The sequence below is a fragment of the Staurois parvus genome, unplaced genomic scaffold (genome assembly GCF_062004578.1).
Source record: "Staurois parvus isolate SC_StPar_1 unplaced genomic scaffold, SC_StPar_1.0 ptg000172l, whole genome shotgun sequence".
In the NCBI taxonomy this organism is placed as follows: Eukaryota; Metazoa; Chordata; class Amphibia; order Anura; family Ranidae; genus Staurois; species Staurois parvus.
Genome location: NW_028317968.1, coordinates 9,573,211 through 9,593,208, shown reverse-complemented (window position 1 = coordinate 9,593,208; position 19,998 = coordinate 9,573,211). Strand labels below are relative to the sequence as shown.

General features: G+C 40.4%; 1 protein-coding gene across 1 annotated transcript in view; it reads left to right on the top strand.

The window, feature by feature from the left end:
* Window positions 1–19,998, top strand: part of MED13 (mediator complex subunit 13) — a 114,600-nt gene that overhangs the window by 14,309 nt on the left and 80,293 nt on the right. Inside the window, exon 3 of the mRNA XM_089676646.1 lies at window positions 17,685–17,853. Within this exon, the coding sequence (XP_089532772.1) occupies window positions 17,685–17,853 (169 nt within the window). The remainder of the gene's footprint in view (window positions 1–17,684; window positions 17,854–19,998) is intronic.

Genomic DNA, 19,998 nt, shown 5'->3' with positions numbered 1-19,998 from the left:
TGGGGTTGATTATTTATTTTTTGGGCTCTAAAATGAACTCGTATTTTTTACTGAAATTTTGCGGTAATATCATGCGACATAAAAATGTTGGATCTACCAGCATTTTATTCTCTGCTTTCTGAAAATATATAATGTTTGGGAGTTTTATGTAATCTTCAGGCCTAAAATGATTTTTTTTTTAAACGTGTACAAAAACCGTCAAAAGGGATAAACCAGACACTCCCTTTTCCTGATACCCAATCGGTGCTCATTACACTGCAAGGTCTCTCCCTGCTAGTCCCCGGGTGTGGTGCTGGAGAGACGGGCAAGGAGGGGGAGGAGGAGATAAACAGCGGAATGTTAAAATTAGTACACATTTAAGTTGCCATAAAGCCCCTTTTTTATTTTAAAAGCCTCAGACATTCCTAAAAGCACCTTAGATTTAAGCACGGTTTTGGTTCAAATGTGTTGTTTTTTTTTTAATCAAGACAAGTAGATTGCCATGAGGGACAAGTAGATTGCGACACCGATTTAGTCCCTGGACAAGTAGTTTTTTAAAAAAAAGTTCCACACACCTGGGATGTAACTTGTTACAAAAGGTGCACATCTCCTTTTAAGGGTTACTGTTGGCATTTTGATAGTTTATGAAAAAGAAGCTGATTAGCATTTTACATACCATCTCATCAATACCACTGAAACCCACTTATGTAACCCTCTGGACACTACTGGAAACATGCAAACAATTGAAAAAAATTATGTTTGGCAGTGAGTTTACCCCTTTCCTATCCAGGCCAATTTTCAGGTTTCAGCACCGTCACACTTTGACAATTGCACAGTCATGCAACAATGTACCCATATGAGTTTTTTAGCATTTTTTTTTTTTAGACAGATAAAACTTTATTTTGGTGGTATTTATTCACCACTGGGATTTTTTTTTTTTTTCTTTGCTATATAAATAAAGTCCAAACATTTTGAAAGCGTTTTTCTTAAAATTTTGCAAATAAACAATCTTTCTTCATAAGTCTTGGCCAAAATGTATTCAGTTATCTTTTTAGTAAAAAAAAAAATAACCCAAATTAGTTTATAACCAAAAATTTATAATTTGAAATTTTTTTTTACATTTTTTATTTTTTTTATATTTGTTTTTTTAACATACTGTCACCATAGTGACACTGTACTACTTGTGGGGGGTGATTATTTATTTTTTTAACACTGATTGCTTTTACACCCATAAAGGTTGTAAAAGCAATCATTTCTCCTCTCTGGCTGCTTTCTTGCAACCATTGAGAAATACTGTGTGAGCTGTGATTGGTCACAGCTTGTCACATGGTACAAGGCTGTTGTGAATAGTCTTGTACCATGTGACCTCTGTGATCATTCACTGATTTCACACGTAGTAAGCAATGTCAGAAGTGACATCTTGCTTACTACTATTCATGTGATCACTGATTGGCCAATCAGTGATCGCATGATCAGGACTTCACACAGAGGTCCCGTACAACGATCGGTGCCGCGCGCGCAGTCCAAAATGGCGGGCAACATTTATGAACGGCAATCTGCCCCTGTCCGGCTATTTATATACATGTGCTGGATAGGAAGTGGTTAAAAATGCCAGATAACATGCCTGGAGAATACCCTGACCCTGCCTGTGAAGTGGTGTATCTGTGTGATCTGTACAGCAACACTGAGATTTACAAAAAAAAAGGTCTGTTTAAATTGTGCCAACGTGACAGCTTCTTGCCACTTGTTTCTGTTTGAAACAAAGTAGCCGGGTATTCCATTCATCTATACCAGATCCTTTTACAAGATGACGGTCATATACACTATATTGACAATAGTATTGGGACTCCCCTCCAAATCATTTGATTCAGGTGTTCCAATCACCTCCGTGGCCACAGGTGTATAAAATCAAGCACCTAGGCATGCAGACTGCTTCTACAAACATTTGTGAAAGAATGGGTCGCTCTCAGGAGCTCAGTGAATTCAGCGTGGTACTGTGATAGGTTGCCACCTGTGCAATAAGTCCATCCGTGAAATTTCCTTGCAACTAAATATTCTATGGTCAACTGTTAGTGGTATTTATAGAAAATTGGAAGCAACTGGGAACAACAGCAACTCAGCCACAAAGTGGTAGGCCATGTAAAATGACAGTGGGATCAGCACCTGCTGATGGGCACAGTGTGCAAAAGTCACCAACTGTCTGCAGAGTCAATAGCTACAGACCTCCAAGCTTGTTGTGGCCTTCAGATTAGCACAACAGTGCATAGAGAACTTTATGTAATGGGTTTCTATGGCTGAGCAGCTGCATCCAAGCCTTACATCACCTAGTGCAATGCAAAGTGTCGGATGCCGTGGCGTAAAGCACACCACCACTGGACCCTAGCATACCAAGACATTTTGGACAATTTCATGCTCCCAGCTTTGTGGGAACAGTTTGGGGATGGCCCCTTCCTGTTCCAACATGACTGCGCACCAGTGCACAAAGCAAGGTCTCTAAAGACATGGATGAGCGAGTTTGGGGTGGAGGAACTTGACTGGCTTGCACAGAGTCCTGACCTCGACCCAAAAAATGCCTTTGGGATGAATTAGACTGTAAGCCAGGCCTCACAAATCGGTGCCTGACCTCTCAATTGTGTTTCTGGAAGAATGGTCAAACATTCCCATAGACACACTCCTAAACCTTGTGGACAGCCTTCCCAGAAGAGTTGAAGCTGTTAGTCTGTAGGGTTCAATATAGTTCATTTTTGCATCAACTAATTTTGAGTAAAACTGAACATTTTGTAATCCAAGTTATATTATTAACCTTACTTTTCAGGTAACGAGCTAAACAAATGATCTATAAAACTCAATTTTGTAAACATTTTGGAAATCATGCTTTAGTTCATTGAAATATTGATTAAAATATTACTTTTCAAAAGGGGTGTACTCATTTATGCTGAGCACTGTGCGTATTATATGGACTTGTCTGTGTAGATCTGTAACATAAAACTCCAGTTAAATACATTTTAGTTCCAAGTTATAACTGTTCATGTGGGAAAACTTGAAATGAGGATAAATATTAATCCTGCCTCTACATTTGGAGATATTTGCTGCCGTGACCCATTTTGACCTCTGAGAACCATTTGCATTTAATAGGTATCTAAGGCTAGGCTGCATCGCATTGGAAAAGGTCAGGCACCTGCATATGGGAATTTAGGCGACTAGTTTCAAACACTAACTGGCAAACACATTTTTTAAATTGTTTTAAAAAGACAGTCTGTGCATCAGTTTCTGTTTGCCCTTCAAAAGAGTACTACATACATACTCTACATATGTGCATATACAGTTGCAAGAAAAAGTATGTGAACCCCTAGGGATTACCTGGAGTTTTGCATGAATTGGGCACAAAATGTGCTCTGAACGTCATCTAAGTCACAACAATAGAAGAACACAGTCTGCTGAACATAATACTACACAAACATTAGATGTTGCCATGGTTTAATTGCACATAACATGTAAACATTCACAGTGCAGGGAGGAAAAAGTATGTGAACCTTTGGACTTAATAACTGGTTGACCCTCCTTTGGCAGCAATAACCTCAGCCAAACGTTTCCTGTAGTTGCAGATCAGACCTGCACAATGATCTGGAGTAATTTTGGACCACTCCTCTTCACAAAACTGTTTCCGTGTAGCAATATTCTTGGGATGTCTGGTGTGAATCGCTCTCTTAAGGTCATGCCACAGCATTTCAAACGGGTTGAGGTCAGGACTCTGACTGGGCCACTCCAGAAGGCGTATTCTGTGCTGTTGCAGCCGTTGTTTTGTTGAATTACTTGTATGCTTTGGGTCATTGTCCTGTTGCATCACCCATCCCCTGCGGAGCTTCAGTTGGCGGACAGATGGTCGTACGTTTTCGTGCAAAATGTCTTGATAAACTCTGGAATTCATTTTCCCATCAATGACAACAATCCGTCCAGACCCTGAGGCAGCAAAGCAGCCCCAAACCATGATGCTCCCTCCGCCATGTTTTACAGTGGGGATGAGGTTTTGATGTTGGTGTGCTGTGCCTTTTTTTTCTCCACACATAGTGTTGTGTGTTCTTCCCAAACAACTCAATCTTGGTTTCATCTGTCCACAGTATATTTTGCCAGTAGTGCTGTGGAACATACAGGTGCTCTTTTGCAAACGTGCTGCAATCTTCTTTTTGGACAGCAATGGCTTCCTCCGTGGTGTCCTCCCATGTACTCCATTCTTGTTTAATGTTTTCCTTGTTGTAGATGTGTCAACAAAAATGTTAGCATGTGCCAGAGATTTCTGTAGGTCTTTAGCTGACACTCTGGGATTCTACTTTACCTCATGCAGCATTCTGCGCTGTGCTCTTGCAGTCATTTTTACAGGACGACCACGCCTAGGGAGAGTAGCAACAGTGCTAAACTTTCTCCATTTGTAGACAGTCTGTCTTACCGTGGACACATGAACATCAAGGCTTTTGGAGATACTTTTGTAACCCTTTCCAGCTTCATGCAAGTCAACAATTCTTGATCGTAGGTCTTCTGAGAGCTCTTTTCTGCGAGGCATGGTTCACATCAGACAGTGCTTCTTGAAACCAGTAAACCCAAAACAGGTGTGTGTTTTTTAAGGGCAGGACAGCTGTCAGCAACACATCCAATATCATCACACTGATTGGAGTCAAGGTTGGCTCACTCCTGGCTCCAATTAGCTCTGGGAGAAGTCATTAAGCTAGGGCCTCACATACTTTTTCCTCCCTGCACTGTGAATGTTTACATGTTATTTGCAATTAAACCATGGCAACATCTAATGTTTGTGTAGTATTATGTTCAGCAGACTGTGTTCTTCTATTGTTGTGACTTAGATGACGTTCAGAGCACATTTTATGCCCAATTCATGCAAAACTCCACGTAATCCCAAGGGGTTCACAAACTTTTTCTTGCTACTGTATCTGTCCCCTGACTTGGAGTGTTTTGCTGTATAAAGTCATTGGTATCTGGCAAACCAGTATATACATTATGCTCTCCGTATTTCTGCTGTCAATGCCTTTTATCCTCTTCTCTAGGGTAGGACCAGGGGTGTATTTACCACAAGGCAAACAAGGCACTTGCCTAGGGTGGCATTTTTCAGGGGGGCAGCACCTCCCCATAGAAGAAGAGATGAATGAAGGGACAAACGCACCATGGGAAGCAGGTGGGATGCGAGAGGCGCTGCTTGATGGTGTATGTAGAGCCTGGCTCTCGTTCCCGGGGATGTGTGGAGCTGTGAAGAGGAGTGTCTCTCTTCCGCCGGAAGGGGGGGAATAGTGGAAGGCTCTCCCAGGTGGGGGGCAGGGGTGCTGTTGGTCAATGTCAGGCTCTCTCCGCGGGAGGGGGAAGGGGGGGGTTGTGTTGGTCGGTGTCCATGGGGGCAGACAATTATTGTGTTGCCTAGGGCAGCACAAAACCTAAATACACCACCGGGTAGGACAGTCAAGTTATCCAAAGCCAGAGTCTACTTCATGACCTGAGATGCTGACTCAGGTTACACAATCCTGTAGATCCTTGTGCTTGTGTGGGTTTTGGTTGTGTTCACAAATGCCAGACACAGATCAGCTGCTGAGTCTTATTTTGTGACTGCTACAAAGTTACAGTGATAAATGGGGGAGGGGAGTGGTAACATCTCAGGCTTGGCTGATTCCAGACCTGCATTTTAGTGATAACACATTTCTGCTTTAAAAAACAAAACATGGAAAAAAAAGATGGGGGGGGGGGGGGAGTTTGGTGTTTGTGTATACGGAGAGGTCCACTGTTCTGCTTCTCAGTAACTTATCTACCAGTCGACACTTTTAGATATGAATAGCTGCCTCATTCTTTTACAATAACATACTTATTTGTGATTCTCCATGAACTAAGTGTATTTGTAATCCTCAATCTTAATAGTAATGTTGAAGTCATGGAAAAAAAAGAAAAATGGCTGATGAGGTAAAATATAATAAGTCTGTTTTAAGAGAAATCGGTCCTGTAATTTGTGTGTGAGGTATATCAGGAAGAATGCCACATTATGGCCTCTAGATGGACTTTATCATAAGAAATCAATGTATTAAAATCTGTGAGGACTTGGCAAATGCTTGTGCTGTACGTCCAGTGAATTTTTTTTAATTGGCCCCCTTAACAGCTACAGCGTAAAAATAAAGTGCTAAAACCAATTGCATTTGGATGTTAAAACAATAGGTTATCGCTGTGCTAATGTGATATGAAGGCACTTAACTGTTCAGTTTTCAATTTGGCAAAGTGTTTTTTGGAAACTTTCTTTTTGCCACCAGCCCAACCAGAAATTGGACAGTCCCCAACTTAATGCTTACATGGCCATTTCTATGGGGATTTGACAGCTCTAAGCACACAAGGTCTCATAGCTGAGTGCTTCTGGATTTTTTTTCTGCAGAGCACACTTTTCTCACTGGACCAGAGGGTCTAAACAGACTCTGCTGTCTGTTTACTCCCAATGCCTTCAGTTCTGCCTTGACAGAGGAGGGCAGTCCATAGGGGTGAATGGAGAGTCCAATCGGGTATGCCTGAAAAACTGCCAGGCGGACCTGATTAAAGGGGTGGTCAGGTTGCCGATCTGGTTTTAAAGGTGCAAGTATCCTTTAAGACTTTAATAGTATACATATTTTTATTTTTCCTCTGCCTTATTGCACTGGTGCCATGGAATAAGTTAACTGTAATTACATGCTTCCTGTCCGCCCTCTAGCAGAAGTACTGCTACAGGGTGGCATGGGTGCGCAAAAGCACGTGTGTGTGTGTATATATACACACACGTTATTTTGCATCTCCGGGTAGGGGGCACGCACCCTATATGTGCTGCCATTGGCTGCCATTGGTGGCTGCGGCTGTCAATCGCCGGGTCCCTGCTGGTGATTACTTGCCAGCACCCGGTGATTGCCGAGCATCTTCGATTTGGGGGGGGGGGGACTGTTGGTAAACAAAACCGTTCTCTCCCTCGTCAGCTCCGGCATGTTAACCCTTTCCTGCCCAGTGCCATTAGTACAGTGTCATTGCTTTTTATTAGCACTGATCACTGTCTTGGTGTCACTGGGGATGTCATTGACACCAAGTCCGTTCCCCCCCCCAGTGTCAGAATGCCCACCGCAGTCCCGCTATAAGTCGCTTTTTTACAATTACTAGTAAAAATAAAATATTAAAAAAAAAATCCCAGTGTATATATACACAGTACCACCATTTTGTAAACGCTATAACTTTCACATAAACCAATTAATATGTATAGTGAAGGAAATAAGTATTTGATCCCCTGCTGATTTTGAATATTTTGCCCACTCACAAATGATCAGTCTAAAAATCGAGTGGTAGCTGTATTGTAACACTGAGAGACAGAATAGCAACAAAAAATTCAAAAGAAATGCATGTCTAACAAATGATGCACTGATTTGCATGTTCATGAGGGAAATAAGTATTTGATTCCCTATCATTCAGCAGGATTTCTGGCTACCAGGTGTCTTTCATACAGGTAACAAGCTGATATTAGAAGCAGTCTCTTAAAGGGAGTGCTGCTAATCTCATTTTGTTACCTGTATAAAAGACACCTGTCCACATGAGCAATCAAACAATCAGATTCCAAACTCTCCACCATGGCAAAGACCAGAGAGCTGTCCAAGGATGTCAGGGACAAGACTGTAGACCTACACAAGTCTGGACTAGGCTACAAAACTATCACCAAGCAGCTTGGTGAGAAGGTGACAACAGTTGGTGCAATCATTCACCAATGGAAGAAACACAAAACTGTCAGTCTTCCTAGGTCTGGTGCACCATGCAAGCTCTCACCTCGTGGAGTGTCAATGATCATGAGAACAGTGGGGAATCATCCCAGACCTACATGTGAGTATCTTGTCAATGATCTCCAGGCAGCTGGGACCACAGTCACCAAGAAAACAATTGGTAACACACTACGCCGACAAGGATTGAAATCCTGCAGTGCCAGCAAGGTCCCTCTGCTCAAGAAAGCACATGTCCAGGCCCATCTGAAGTTTGCCACTGAACATCTGAATGATGCAGAGGAGGACTGGTTGAAAGTGTTGTGGTCAGATGAGACCAAAATCAAGCTCCATGGCATCAACTCACCTCGCCGTGTTTGGAGGAGAAGGAATGCTACCTATGACCCCAAGAATACCATCCCAACTGTCAAACATGGTGGAGGAAACATTTGGGGTGTTTTTTGCTAAGTGGACAGGACAACTGCACCAAATCAAAGGAACGATGGACGGGGCAAATAACTGTCAAATCTTGGGTGAGAACCTTCCTTCAGCTAGGGCATTAAAAATGGGTCGTGGATGGGTGTTCCAGCATGACAATGACCCAAAACACACGGTCAAGGCAACAAAGGCGTGGCTCAAGAAGAAGCACATTAAGGTCCTGAAGTGGCCTAGCCAGTCTCCAGACCTTAATCCGATTGAAAATCTGTAGAGGGAGCTGAAAGTTCGAGTTGCCAAACGTCAGCCACCAAACTTTAATGACTTGGAGAGGATCTGCCAAGAGGAGTGGGCCAAAATCCCTCCTGAGATGTGTGCAAACCTGGTGGCCAACTACAGGAAACGTCTGACCTCAGTGGCAAATCTCTTTTTGGCAATCACAAAGTCATGTTTCCTGAATGGGATCAAATACTTATTTTCCTCCTGAACATGCAAATCCGTGCATAATTTGTTAGACATGCATTTCTGTGGAATTTGTTGTTTCTATTCTGTCTGTGTTACAATACACCTACCATTCGATTTTTAGACCGATCATTTCTTTGTCAATGGGCAAACCACCCAAATCAGCAGGGGATCAAACACTTATTTCCTTCACTGTATTGGGATTTTTTTTTAGCAAAGACATGTAGCAGAATACTTTTTTTTTTTTTTTTTTGTGGACATGTTTAATAGCAAAAAGTCAAAAATAGTTTTTTCCTCCAAAATTGTCTGTCTTTGGTAAAACTTCATTTGGGTGCAGCATTGCGTGACCGCACAATTGTCAAAGTAACGCAGTACTGTAACACAAAAAATGGCCTGGTCAGGAAGGGGGTAGATCCTCTGGAGGGCAAGTGGTTAAGCAAAAGTACATATGAACAAATATTTGTAATACTGCTTTGCCCTTTTAAAAGCATGAGTATAGCCTGTCACTGAAAGATGTATAATTTTATGTAAGAGAATAATATTGAAAGATGGATCTGCTTATTTGTGTGCCGATTCTGCATTTAAAGCTGGTTGGCTTTACTTTGAAATATAAAGGTCACACCAGGTTTGTAATTTCTACACTCTGTATTTAAATGGGGTTTAAATGAACTGCTAACTATGTTTCACCATATTTAAAGTATAACTAAAGGCAAAGCGCCCCAGCCCCTTTACCCCTCTCCCCCCCCCCCCCCCCCCCCCCTTTTTTTTTTTTTTTTTTTTTTTTTTTTTTTATGGATTAGAACACCTTTTAGTTTTTTATTGGTGTCTGTGTCCCCTTTAGGGAGATTCACCCTCTGTTTGTCCTGTTTGCCGTTCTCATTGACAGTAAAAGAAAATCACAAATTTTGGGGGGTTCCCAGCTGTTTCCCTCCCTAAAATTAAGCAATATGCATGCAGTACTTTTTTCAGTGCAGTGCTGTGTGAGATAATCCAATGCCTTGCACTGTGCAGCCAGTAACTAAACTTTGAGATGTCTGAAGAAAAAAAAAAAAGGAACTCCGCGCATCATCACTGTTTTGATTTCGGCACCAGCCACTGCGTTGCAATGCAGCAGCTGGTGTGAATGAGACCTGAGTGTGATTTCTCTACTACTTCCATTTGTTATCTGCATGAGTCACTTCTGACTTGCATGAATTTTCCAGAAACCAAGAGTTAAATGGTGGCAAGGGAGGAGAGCTCCAGCGCAGCTGTGCTTGTTCTCCGTGTAGTGTAAAGGAGTGTGTGACCCTTTTTCTGCAGATAGGCCTCAGAGTCCTCCCTAAGGCTACTTTCACACTGAGGAGTTTTTGAAGCGTTTTTGCGTTAAAAAAAGCATCTGAAAAGCTCAAGAAAAATGCTTACCGGTGTCTGTGAATGTATATCTATGTATGTTTGTTTTCACTTTGGTGCGGTGTAAAAACTCCTGCTTGCAGTATTTTTGGGGCATGTTTGGTGAGTTAAAAAAAAAAAAACGCCCAAAATATGCCTCTACCCATTGAAATCAATAGAAAAAGCCTGACAAACGCCTCCAAAACTGCCTTTTCAGAAGCGTTTTTTGGCGCAGTTAAGTTGCGTGTCCTTTTTTGAAAAACGCTCAAAAAGCTTGGAAAAAAGCCTATGCGTTTTTGCGTTGGATCAGTGTGAAAGTAGCCTTAGCTCTGCAGTGTGTGAATTCAGATCCACGCCCCTTGCTTTGTGCTGCTGAGAGATGCTGACAGTCTGTGTTGGAGGAGGAGAGGTGGCTGCAGATAAACTACAACTTATGTAGGAGGATTTGTTTCATCTCTGTATCACCTGAGGCCAGTCACTCCACTGGTTATGTGTAAAGGTTTTCAACCACTTTAAATGGCTTCTAATGCCTTGCAGCTTCTGTCACTACCATGTGCCTGCTACTAACTCTGGTGTCATTATGCATGCACTTGTTTGTTTCCTTCATTCCTTATTGAAGCAAATGTTTTTTTTGTTTTTTTTTCTTTTTAGTACCAATGACTTAGGCTCTATGCACACTAGCGTTTTTTTAAACTCCTAGAAACTATTATCTGCATTTTTTTTTTTCTGCTCCTAGAAGCTAAATAATGTTATCCTATGTGTCCATGCACACTACTTTTAGGCATTTTTTTGAGCTTCAGTGTCTAGGAGCAGAAAAAAAAACATTTTTGGAGCATTTTTCCTGCAGGAAAATAAACACTCCTAACAGCTTTTTTTTTTTCCTTCTATATATATATCTTTTCCCCCACCGCCTTCATGTTCTGTAAAAACGCTCATAAAATGATAATGCTCCTAAATGTTTCTGAATGCTACGAACACAATACTAAAAAACTTGATTAACATCGTTTGTACTGGCGTATTTTTAGCTAAAAAAAAAGTGTACAAGGAGCCTGAGAGCAGAACTTGAGCACCACAAACCAAAAACTCGAGTTGATCCATTTTTGATATTCAAAGCAGCCTCATTCATCTATCCATGTCTCCATACTTTTTGTTGAGAAATCACTTTGAAAAACACTCCTAGGGGCAGATGATTCATGCAATGTTTACTTACTAAAATCCATCTGCCCTTAGCTCAGGCATGCCTGTAGGAGGGTGTGCTGTATCTGAGAGAGCCCCTACTGCCCTCCTGATGACTTGACTCCTTGAATGTATAACATCATTTGCATGGAAACCAGGAAGTAATTTAAGAAATGTAAAAAAAAGTGTTTAAAACAAGTAAATATGATATACTTTTTTATATTTACTAATGCTATCAGCATAAGGATTAAAAAGTGAATGTTGATTTAGAGAATGAAGTTCCACTTTCAAGGCATTATAAACCTTCCTAACATCACCTTGTGTTTACCTGCATAAGATGCGCATTGATCCTGTATTTTCATTGTGTATAATTTGTATGCACGGCCCATAGTAGAGTAAATCTTCATCTGTGTCAGGTATTTGTTTGTTTTCAAACATGAAGCATACTGCATGGCATTAAATAGGTTAATGCATGACCTCAGTCTGTAGTGTGAGACCTGACACTTCCTGCAAAGAATACAACCCACTATCCCTGGGTCACTGTCTAGTGCTGGTGTAGCAATTGGATGTGACTGTGATTCACACACACCTTGCCATGCAGCTGGAAGTTGTGACACAGAGTGGAGGCAGGCTAGCTGTAGCAAACCATGGACGTGGGGGAAAAGAACTGGTCAAGACATAACTAACGTAAGCCACAACACACTAGCCCACAATCATTACAAAATAAGGCAAGCAACGCACACAGAGTATAATTGTGCTAATACTGCAATCAAAACATTTGAAAGTTGACAGTGCCTTTTTTTTAAAACCTGCCATAATTGCAATGGAGAGTTTTTTAATCCTAATTTTTTTTTTTTTTTTAAATAGTTGTGTCTGAGTCCCACTGCACTGATGTCAGAAAGTACAGTGGGAGCTGTGCTTTGTTTCCCTGCTGCATCAGTATGTTTTTTAGCTAGACACCAGTTCCAGTGTTGTACCTCTATTCCCTTTAATGTTACCTCCCCAAGCATATCTGCAGTGCCATAACGGTCCTGTGCTTTTTGAATGGCACAACACCAAACTGCTGTCCATCCTGGACAATGTTTAAGTGCAGAGGGGAGCTGCCAGGAGCACAGTGAAGCTTCGAAACGGCTGTGTAAAAAAACCAGTTGTAGATTAAGCAAGTGGTAGTGAATATCAAAATTTAATACAAAAAAACATGCTTTGGGCTACGTTCACAAAGATGTAACATTTTACAGATCTTATTACGCATTTTTTTTATCTAGCAGAAAAGTTCTTGTATAATACTTACAGCCCTGGCCAAAAGTTTTGAGAATGACACAAATATTAATTTACCAGCAAGGAAACACGTGCAGTCATCATTACTTTGCACAAAAAGGGATTCACAGGAACGGATATTGCTGCTACTAAGATTGCACTTAAATCAACCATTTATTGGACCATCAAGGAGAGAATCTCAGTTGTGAAGATGGCTTCGGGGCACCCAAGAAAGTCCAGCAAGCACAAGGACCATCTCCTAAAGTTGATCCAGCTGCAAAATTGGGGCACCACCAGTGCAGAACTTGCTCAGGAATGGCAGCAGGCAGGTGTGAGTGCATCTGCGCACACACAGTGAGGTATAGACTATTGGTGGATGATCTGGTGTCAAGAAGGGCAGCAAAGAAGCCACTTCTCTCCAGGAAAAACATCAGGGACAGATTGATATTCTGCAAAAGGTACAGGGATTGGATGGCTCAGGACTGGGGTAAAGTCATTTTCTCTGAATCCCCTTTCTAATTGTTTTGGGCATCTGGGAAAAAAACCTTGTACAGAGAAGAAAAGGTGAGCGCTACCATCAGTCCTGTGTCATGATAACAGTAAAGCATTCTGAGACCATTCATGTGTGGGGTTGCTTCTCAGCCAAGGGAGTGGGCTCGCTTACCGTTTTTTCCCTAAGAACACAGCCATGAATAAAGAATGGCACAAAAACATCCTCTGAGGGCAATTTCTCCCAACCATCCAAGAACAGTTTGGTTACGAACAATGCCTTTTCCAGCATGATGGAGCACCTTGTTATAAGGCAAAAGTGATAACTAAATGGCTTGAGGGACAAAACTTCAAAACTTGGGGTCATGGCCAGGAAACTCCGCAGAACTTAATCCATTTGAGAACTTGTGGTCAATCCTCAAGAGGCGGGTGAACAAAAAACCTCCCACGAATTCTGACAAACTCCAAGCATTGATTATGCAAGAATGGGCTGGCATCACTCAGGACGTGGCCCAGAAGTTTAACAGCATGCCAGGGCGAATTGCAGAGGTCTTGGAAAAGTAGAAACAGCACTGCAAATATTGACTCTGCATAAACTTAATGTAATTGTCAATAAAAGCCTTTCAAACATTATGAAATGTTTGTAATTCTACTTTAGTATACCCTAGTAACATCTGACAAAAAATCTAAAACACAGAAGCATCAGATTGAAAATTAATGTGTCATTCTCACAACTTTTTTTTTTTTTTTAAATTTTCAGACAAAAAAGGAACTCCCAAAATATTCCATAACATTCATTTTACAATACAGTATTTTCCATATTCCCCCAACACAACCCCCACCCACATCTACCACCCTTGCCCTCTCTCAAAACTTTTGGCCAGAGCTGTACATAAACTTTTATATTTTATGGTAAAAAAAAGAAAAATTAAACAAAAAAAAAAATTTGTTTCCAAAGAAAAATGTTATTTATATATATATATATATATATATATATATATATATATATATATATATAAAATTACATTTTTCTTTAAAAACCCAAAAAAATTCTGTTTCAGTGCCATAATTTTAGATGCATTCGCATGCTTGCACATCTGTACGCATGATATATGTGCATATATTGCAGCACTGACAAATGAAGAATTTTGAGTGTATGTGCATGTAAGCAAAGCCTTCATGAAACGCTTTCTTCAGGATCCTAATGTTAAAATTATTACATCTGTCTGCAACCAGCCTTATTGTTGCATAACGTTTATGAAGCTTGGCAGATTTTGCATCTGCCTAACATCAAAACCTCCTGTATTCCTCCTATTCCTGTAATGTTTAACGTATACTGTGACCTATTAGGTAGGATAAAGATACTGCTGTGGGTTTGCTCATTCCTCTGCTAATCCTGCAGATGACATTTGATTCAAAGGCAAGGTTTGGTGTATGTAGAGACTAATTTTTAATACTACTTTATACCATACAAAAAAAATAAATCGTTAATACTCCTGCGCTACATTAAACTGATTGTGCTATTCAAATGAATGTATTATGAAATACCAGTGAATTGGGTGTGTTTCTCTTTAAATGCTGGTAGCATCCAAATGTGTGCCCACATTAAATGAAATGCAATACTGTGATAAGTGGTGCTGTGCTGCTATAGGGAATAGTTGATATAAGTGACATATGAAATGTATATGAAATCCTTATTAGACAACTGAATTATCATGCATATATAAACTTCTAGTGCATTCCAACATGTGCAGATATAAACTTAATGATTGTAGTAGTTCATAGAGTCCACATTGTGTGCGTGATTCGTTTGATCAGATGCTTTCAAAAGCCAGTGACTGCTTGTAAACAACAAACCGAAACCAGAAGTGACAAAATCCTTGTGACTTACAGTTTCTGACATCTGAGAATAGGAGCTGGAACTTCTGTTCCTTCCTTCTCAGTGAATGCAACCTCATTTGTGTTCGCCCCTGAAAGACCTACTTGCGGCACTGACGTGGGGAGCCGTTCGTGTCGGGAGAACATACTGGGTTGTACCCACGTTGTAGAATAATCAAGTCTGGTACAATCAGCCTGCCCATAGATGGTTCATATCTCGGCCAGTTCGTGCTGAACCTGCTGGGATTTGAACAATCTGGGGGCAGATTAACTCTGTCCTAGGGTGACATTGCTTCTTCTCCATAGTTTATTTTTGCCACTTGACAGAAAGTCAAGAAATAAAGGAGAAGAATCCTTAAAGTTAACCACTTCAAGTCCGGACACTTTTACCCCCTTCCTGTCCAGGCCAATTTTCAGCTTTCAGTGCTATTACACTTTTGAATGACAATTGCGCGGTCATGCAACACTGTACCCATATGAATTTTTGAGCATTTTTTTGAGACAGATAAAACTTTATTTTGGTGGCATTTATTCACCACTGGGATTTTTTATTTTTTTTGCTATATAAATGAAAGTCCAAACTTTTTTAAAGTGTTTCTTATAAAATTTTGCAAATAATCTTTCTTCATAAATCTTGGCCAAAATTTATTTGGCTATCCTTTGGAGTAAAAAAAAAAAAAAGAAATTGCCCAAATTAGTTTATAACCAAAAATTATAATTTTTCTAATTTTTTTTTTTAACATACGGTCACCCTAGCAGTACAGTGTCACCATAGTGACACTGTACTACTTGTGGGGGGTGATGAAGTTTTTTTTTTTTTTTTAACACGGATTGCTTTTTACACCCATAAAGGCTGTAAAAGCAATAATTTCTCCTTCTCTCTGGCTGCATTCTTGCAGCCATTGAGAAATACTAAGAGCTGTGATTGGTCACAGCTTGTCACATGGTACAAGGCTGTTGTGAATAGCCCTGTACCATGTGACCTCTGGGATCATTCACAGATTTCATAAGTAGTAAGCAATGATGTCAAGAAGTGACATCTTGCTTACTATTCATATGATCACTGATTGGCCAATCAGTGATCACATGAATCAGGACCTCACACAGAGGTTCTGTACAGCGATTGATATTCGGAGGACACAGCAGCACCAGATCGCGGTGCCGCGCATTCCCAGGGAGCACGCACAGCCAGAAAAAGCGTGCGCCGTTTATGAACGGCAACCCGCTCCTGTACTGCGCTTGTCCGGCCGTTTTATGTATATGGGCCGGACGGGAAGTGGTTAATAAGCTACCATTTCTATGGACTGGTAAGCTGCAGTATATTATATATTTTCCTTGGATTCAGATAGTTTGTGTCTCCAAACATGTATGAGATCTTGCATAGAAGTGCAGAAAATGTTTGTGTTTTTTTAATCATAAGACTGTTAAGTTTTCCTCTTGGACTCAATGTGTAAATAGAAGGTGAATGCTAGGTAAACCAGCCGCTCCCTCCCGAGGATTATCTGACTGTGTATACTTTTCATATGCCATAAAGGAAGTTGCTAACAGACTGTCTGCATTCTGTGTTCTCACCACAGCTTGTGTAGTAAAGCAATGTAAGAGAAACAGAACGGACTCCTTAGGTGTTAAGAATGTTGTTTCATCTTGTACGCATAGCTTCTGTTAAACGTTTGATGACTGTATTCTGTACAACTTTGGTTATTGCATTTCATTTAATGTGGGCTTGATGACATTGTATTTGGGTTTCTGTCATTCATGTTATACAAGCTGTACACTCACTACTTTACATTGTAGCAATGTGTCATTTCTTCAGTGTTGTCACATATACAGGTATAATAGATTTACAAAAATGTGAGGGGTGGACTCTCTTCTGTGAGATACTGTATCTTTGTACAAGATTTCTTTAATTTTAAAATATGCTATACTGTACAACCCCAGGCAAAGAATTGAATTATGGTGTGGAAAATGAAACTTGCCTATATCTACCTCATATAAAAATAACTGCTGTGTGCTTTAAAAAAATGTTAAAAACTACTTGCCCAGGGACTAAATTGGGGTCTGAATCTACTTGTCCCGATTTAAAAAAAAAAAAAATTCTAACCAAGCCATATTTAAAACAAGGGTGCTTTTTAGGAATGTCTGGGGCTTTTAAAAACAAAAGGGGGCTTATGTCGACTTATACTTTTAATGTTTTTAACATTGCACGGTTTTTCTCCTGCTCATCTCCCTGCCTTTTTTTTTTTTGCAGGTAGAAAAAAACCTGCTTGCCCACCGTAGGGCTAAACAAAAAAAAAAAAAAACCACCTGCCTGGTGCCCGGACCTACATTTCCCAGGCGTTGGGGTGATCTAAATCACGCACCCCTGTTTTATTGATGCTAGAACGTACAACCTTCCAAGTTCTTCAACTCTCCTAGAGAAGCGATTCTGTCAATTTGCCCCTCAACTCCTCTTGTCCATTCTCAGAGCACCTTTTTATTTTGCAAATGATTTACAGAATACAAGGCTATCTGTAATTGGACAAGGGGAGAATTATAAACAAAAAAGCTTCTGCGTGGGTTGCAGCTCTAGTAGTATGGAGCTGGCTGTACTTTCTGGCATTTATGAAAACACAATTATTACAACACACAGCAGTGATATTTTATGTGGGGTAAACCTAAGAGGTAACTTACCCCCCAATATCATAAAATTAAAAGGAAATCTCCTGCTTTAAGAAACATGTTGCTGACCTAAGTTTTTTGAAGTGCTTCCTTTTTAGAATGTGATCACCACTTGTCATGGTCCTTGGCATGTTAAAAAAAAAATAAAAATACATAAATATATATATATATATATATATATATATATATATAACAGTTATTACCTTTTTAGATTAACAGCATCAATGTTTTTCTTTTAAACAGTGGAGGAAGATGGAATTTGGGAAAATGGTCTTTCCTATGATTGTCGTACTCTGCTATTCAAGGCTATCCACAATTTGCTGGAGAGATGTTTAAATAACCGTAACTTTGTGCGGATTGGGAAATGGTTTGTGAAGCCATATGAAAAAGATGAAAAACCCGTTAATAAAAGGTGAGTTGCTGTGTTCATTTTAGTAAAGTCATCCTACTGTAAGCACTCCAAATATCTAAGGCTGACCAGATTGTCAAATGGTTTACCAAGAATGCAGTGGAATGACCTGCTTAGGGAGGCTTTTTATTTTACCGTACTACTTTGAGAAGCAGAATTGGACCGGACTTGGTTAATCATTTTGTTCTTGTTTAGGAAAGTGAATGATAAACGTCTGAATTCCAGGCATGGTATATTTTTTACATAGTTCGCTCTAGCTTGGACCAACTTGGGGCTCCATGCACGCTAGCTTATTTTTAAGCTTCTAGCAGCTACTTATGGGAGGTTTTTTTTTTTTTCTTTCCTTCCTTCCCCTAGAAGCAGATAGTGTTATCCTATGTGTCCATGTACACTATTTGTAGGCTATAAGCATTTTTTCAAGTTTCACTTTCTAGGGGCAGGAAAAAAAAAACCCTGCTCCTAAAAAGCCAGTTCCAGCATTTTTTTTTCTTTTCTTCCAGTAAACCTCTGGTTAAGGATTGGGTAAGCAAGCTGGCCACCCATCCTTAAGGGATGACTCATCCAGCTGTTAGTGGTGTTCCCTGCTGACAGCTGAATGTAAACAAAAGAATTAGCAATTTGAAATTTTTATCATGCTGTGTGTTTTTTGTTTTAATTTTGGCATGGGGTTCCCCTTTAAATCTTATTTTAATTGGTGTCAATTCTTTTGTTTACATTCAGCTGTCAGTGGGGAGCCTGCTGACAGCTGATGAGTCATTGGTTGTTAAGGATGAGGGAGTCTGACTTGTGTGCCCGCTCCTTAAAGTGGAACTTTAGTCAGAAAATTGTGTCTTGCTAGATCACTTCAGGCTGGCCCCTTTTGCAGGTATAGCTATGTAAAACATTAAAAATAAGCTCCTATACTGTTTAAAATCCAGTATTACACTCTCACCCTGCTCTGCGCATGCTCAGTTGCTCTCCATTTTTAGAAACTGTGCCAAATTTGTATAGGCCAATCTGTGGTGACAGTCTAAAGACTAAAGTGGAACTAAACCTCTAGACTCTGCTATTTCTCTTGCTTCCAGGTCCCATATTTAGTGGCTGGCCTGGTGCATTGTGAATACAGGAGGTGAGCTGCTCAGCATGGGCGTGCCATGCAGAGAATGCTTTGGGTTTTCTGAATAAATGGAGATCATTTTCTTACTGGCCAACTTGTCCAATTTATTTCTTCCGAAAGCGCAAAGCATTCTCTGGTGTCTGTACTGAGCTGGCCACCTCCTGTTTGTGGAACGCATAATGCCAGACACTCGGCACAGGAGTAGTGATGTCTATTGCTTCCAGGGCTTTTGGCCCTGTGTGTGAGAGAGATGTGTGTGTGTGTGTATGTATGTATGTATATATATATATATATATATATATATATATATATATATATATATATATATATTACACACACATACAGTGCATTTAGAAAGTATCGGGCCCTTCACTTTTTTTTTTTTTTCTCAATTTTGTTATGTGCAACCTGATGCTATAGTTGTTTAAACCCTTTGTAACATCACTTGCTCAGGTGCATCACATTTCTCTTGACTGTTGCTGAGATGTTTCTACACCTTGATTGATTGCAGTTCACCTGTGGTAAATTTTAAATTATTTGGACAAGATTTGTCCTCTTTATAAAAGACCTCTTAGCTGACCATGCATACTGTATCAGAGCAAAAGCCATAAGGTCTGTGGAACTGCCTGCAGAGCTCTGAGGCAGGATTATTGAAAGTCACAGATCTGGGGAAGGCTGCAAAAATTTTCTGCTGCACTGAAAGATGTTTGGCACAATCAGGATCTTTCCAAGTGCTGGTCGCCCACCCAAACTGAGCAGTTGAAGAAGGGACTTTGTATAATAGGTGATCAAGAACCCCATGGTCACTGTATAATAGGTGATCAAGAACCCCATGGTCACTCTGCATGAGCTTCAGAGGTCCTGTGTGGAGATGGTACAAAGTTCCAAAAGGACAACAATCACTGCAGCCCTCCATCGATCCATGATTTATTGCAGAGTGGCTAGACATAAGCCCCTCCTCCATGCAAAATACATGAAAGCCTGCTTGGAGTTTGCAAAAGCCTTTTTTGTGATATTTCAGTTTTTTGTTTTTTTTTAATGTAGATCTTTCT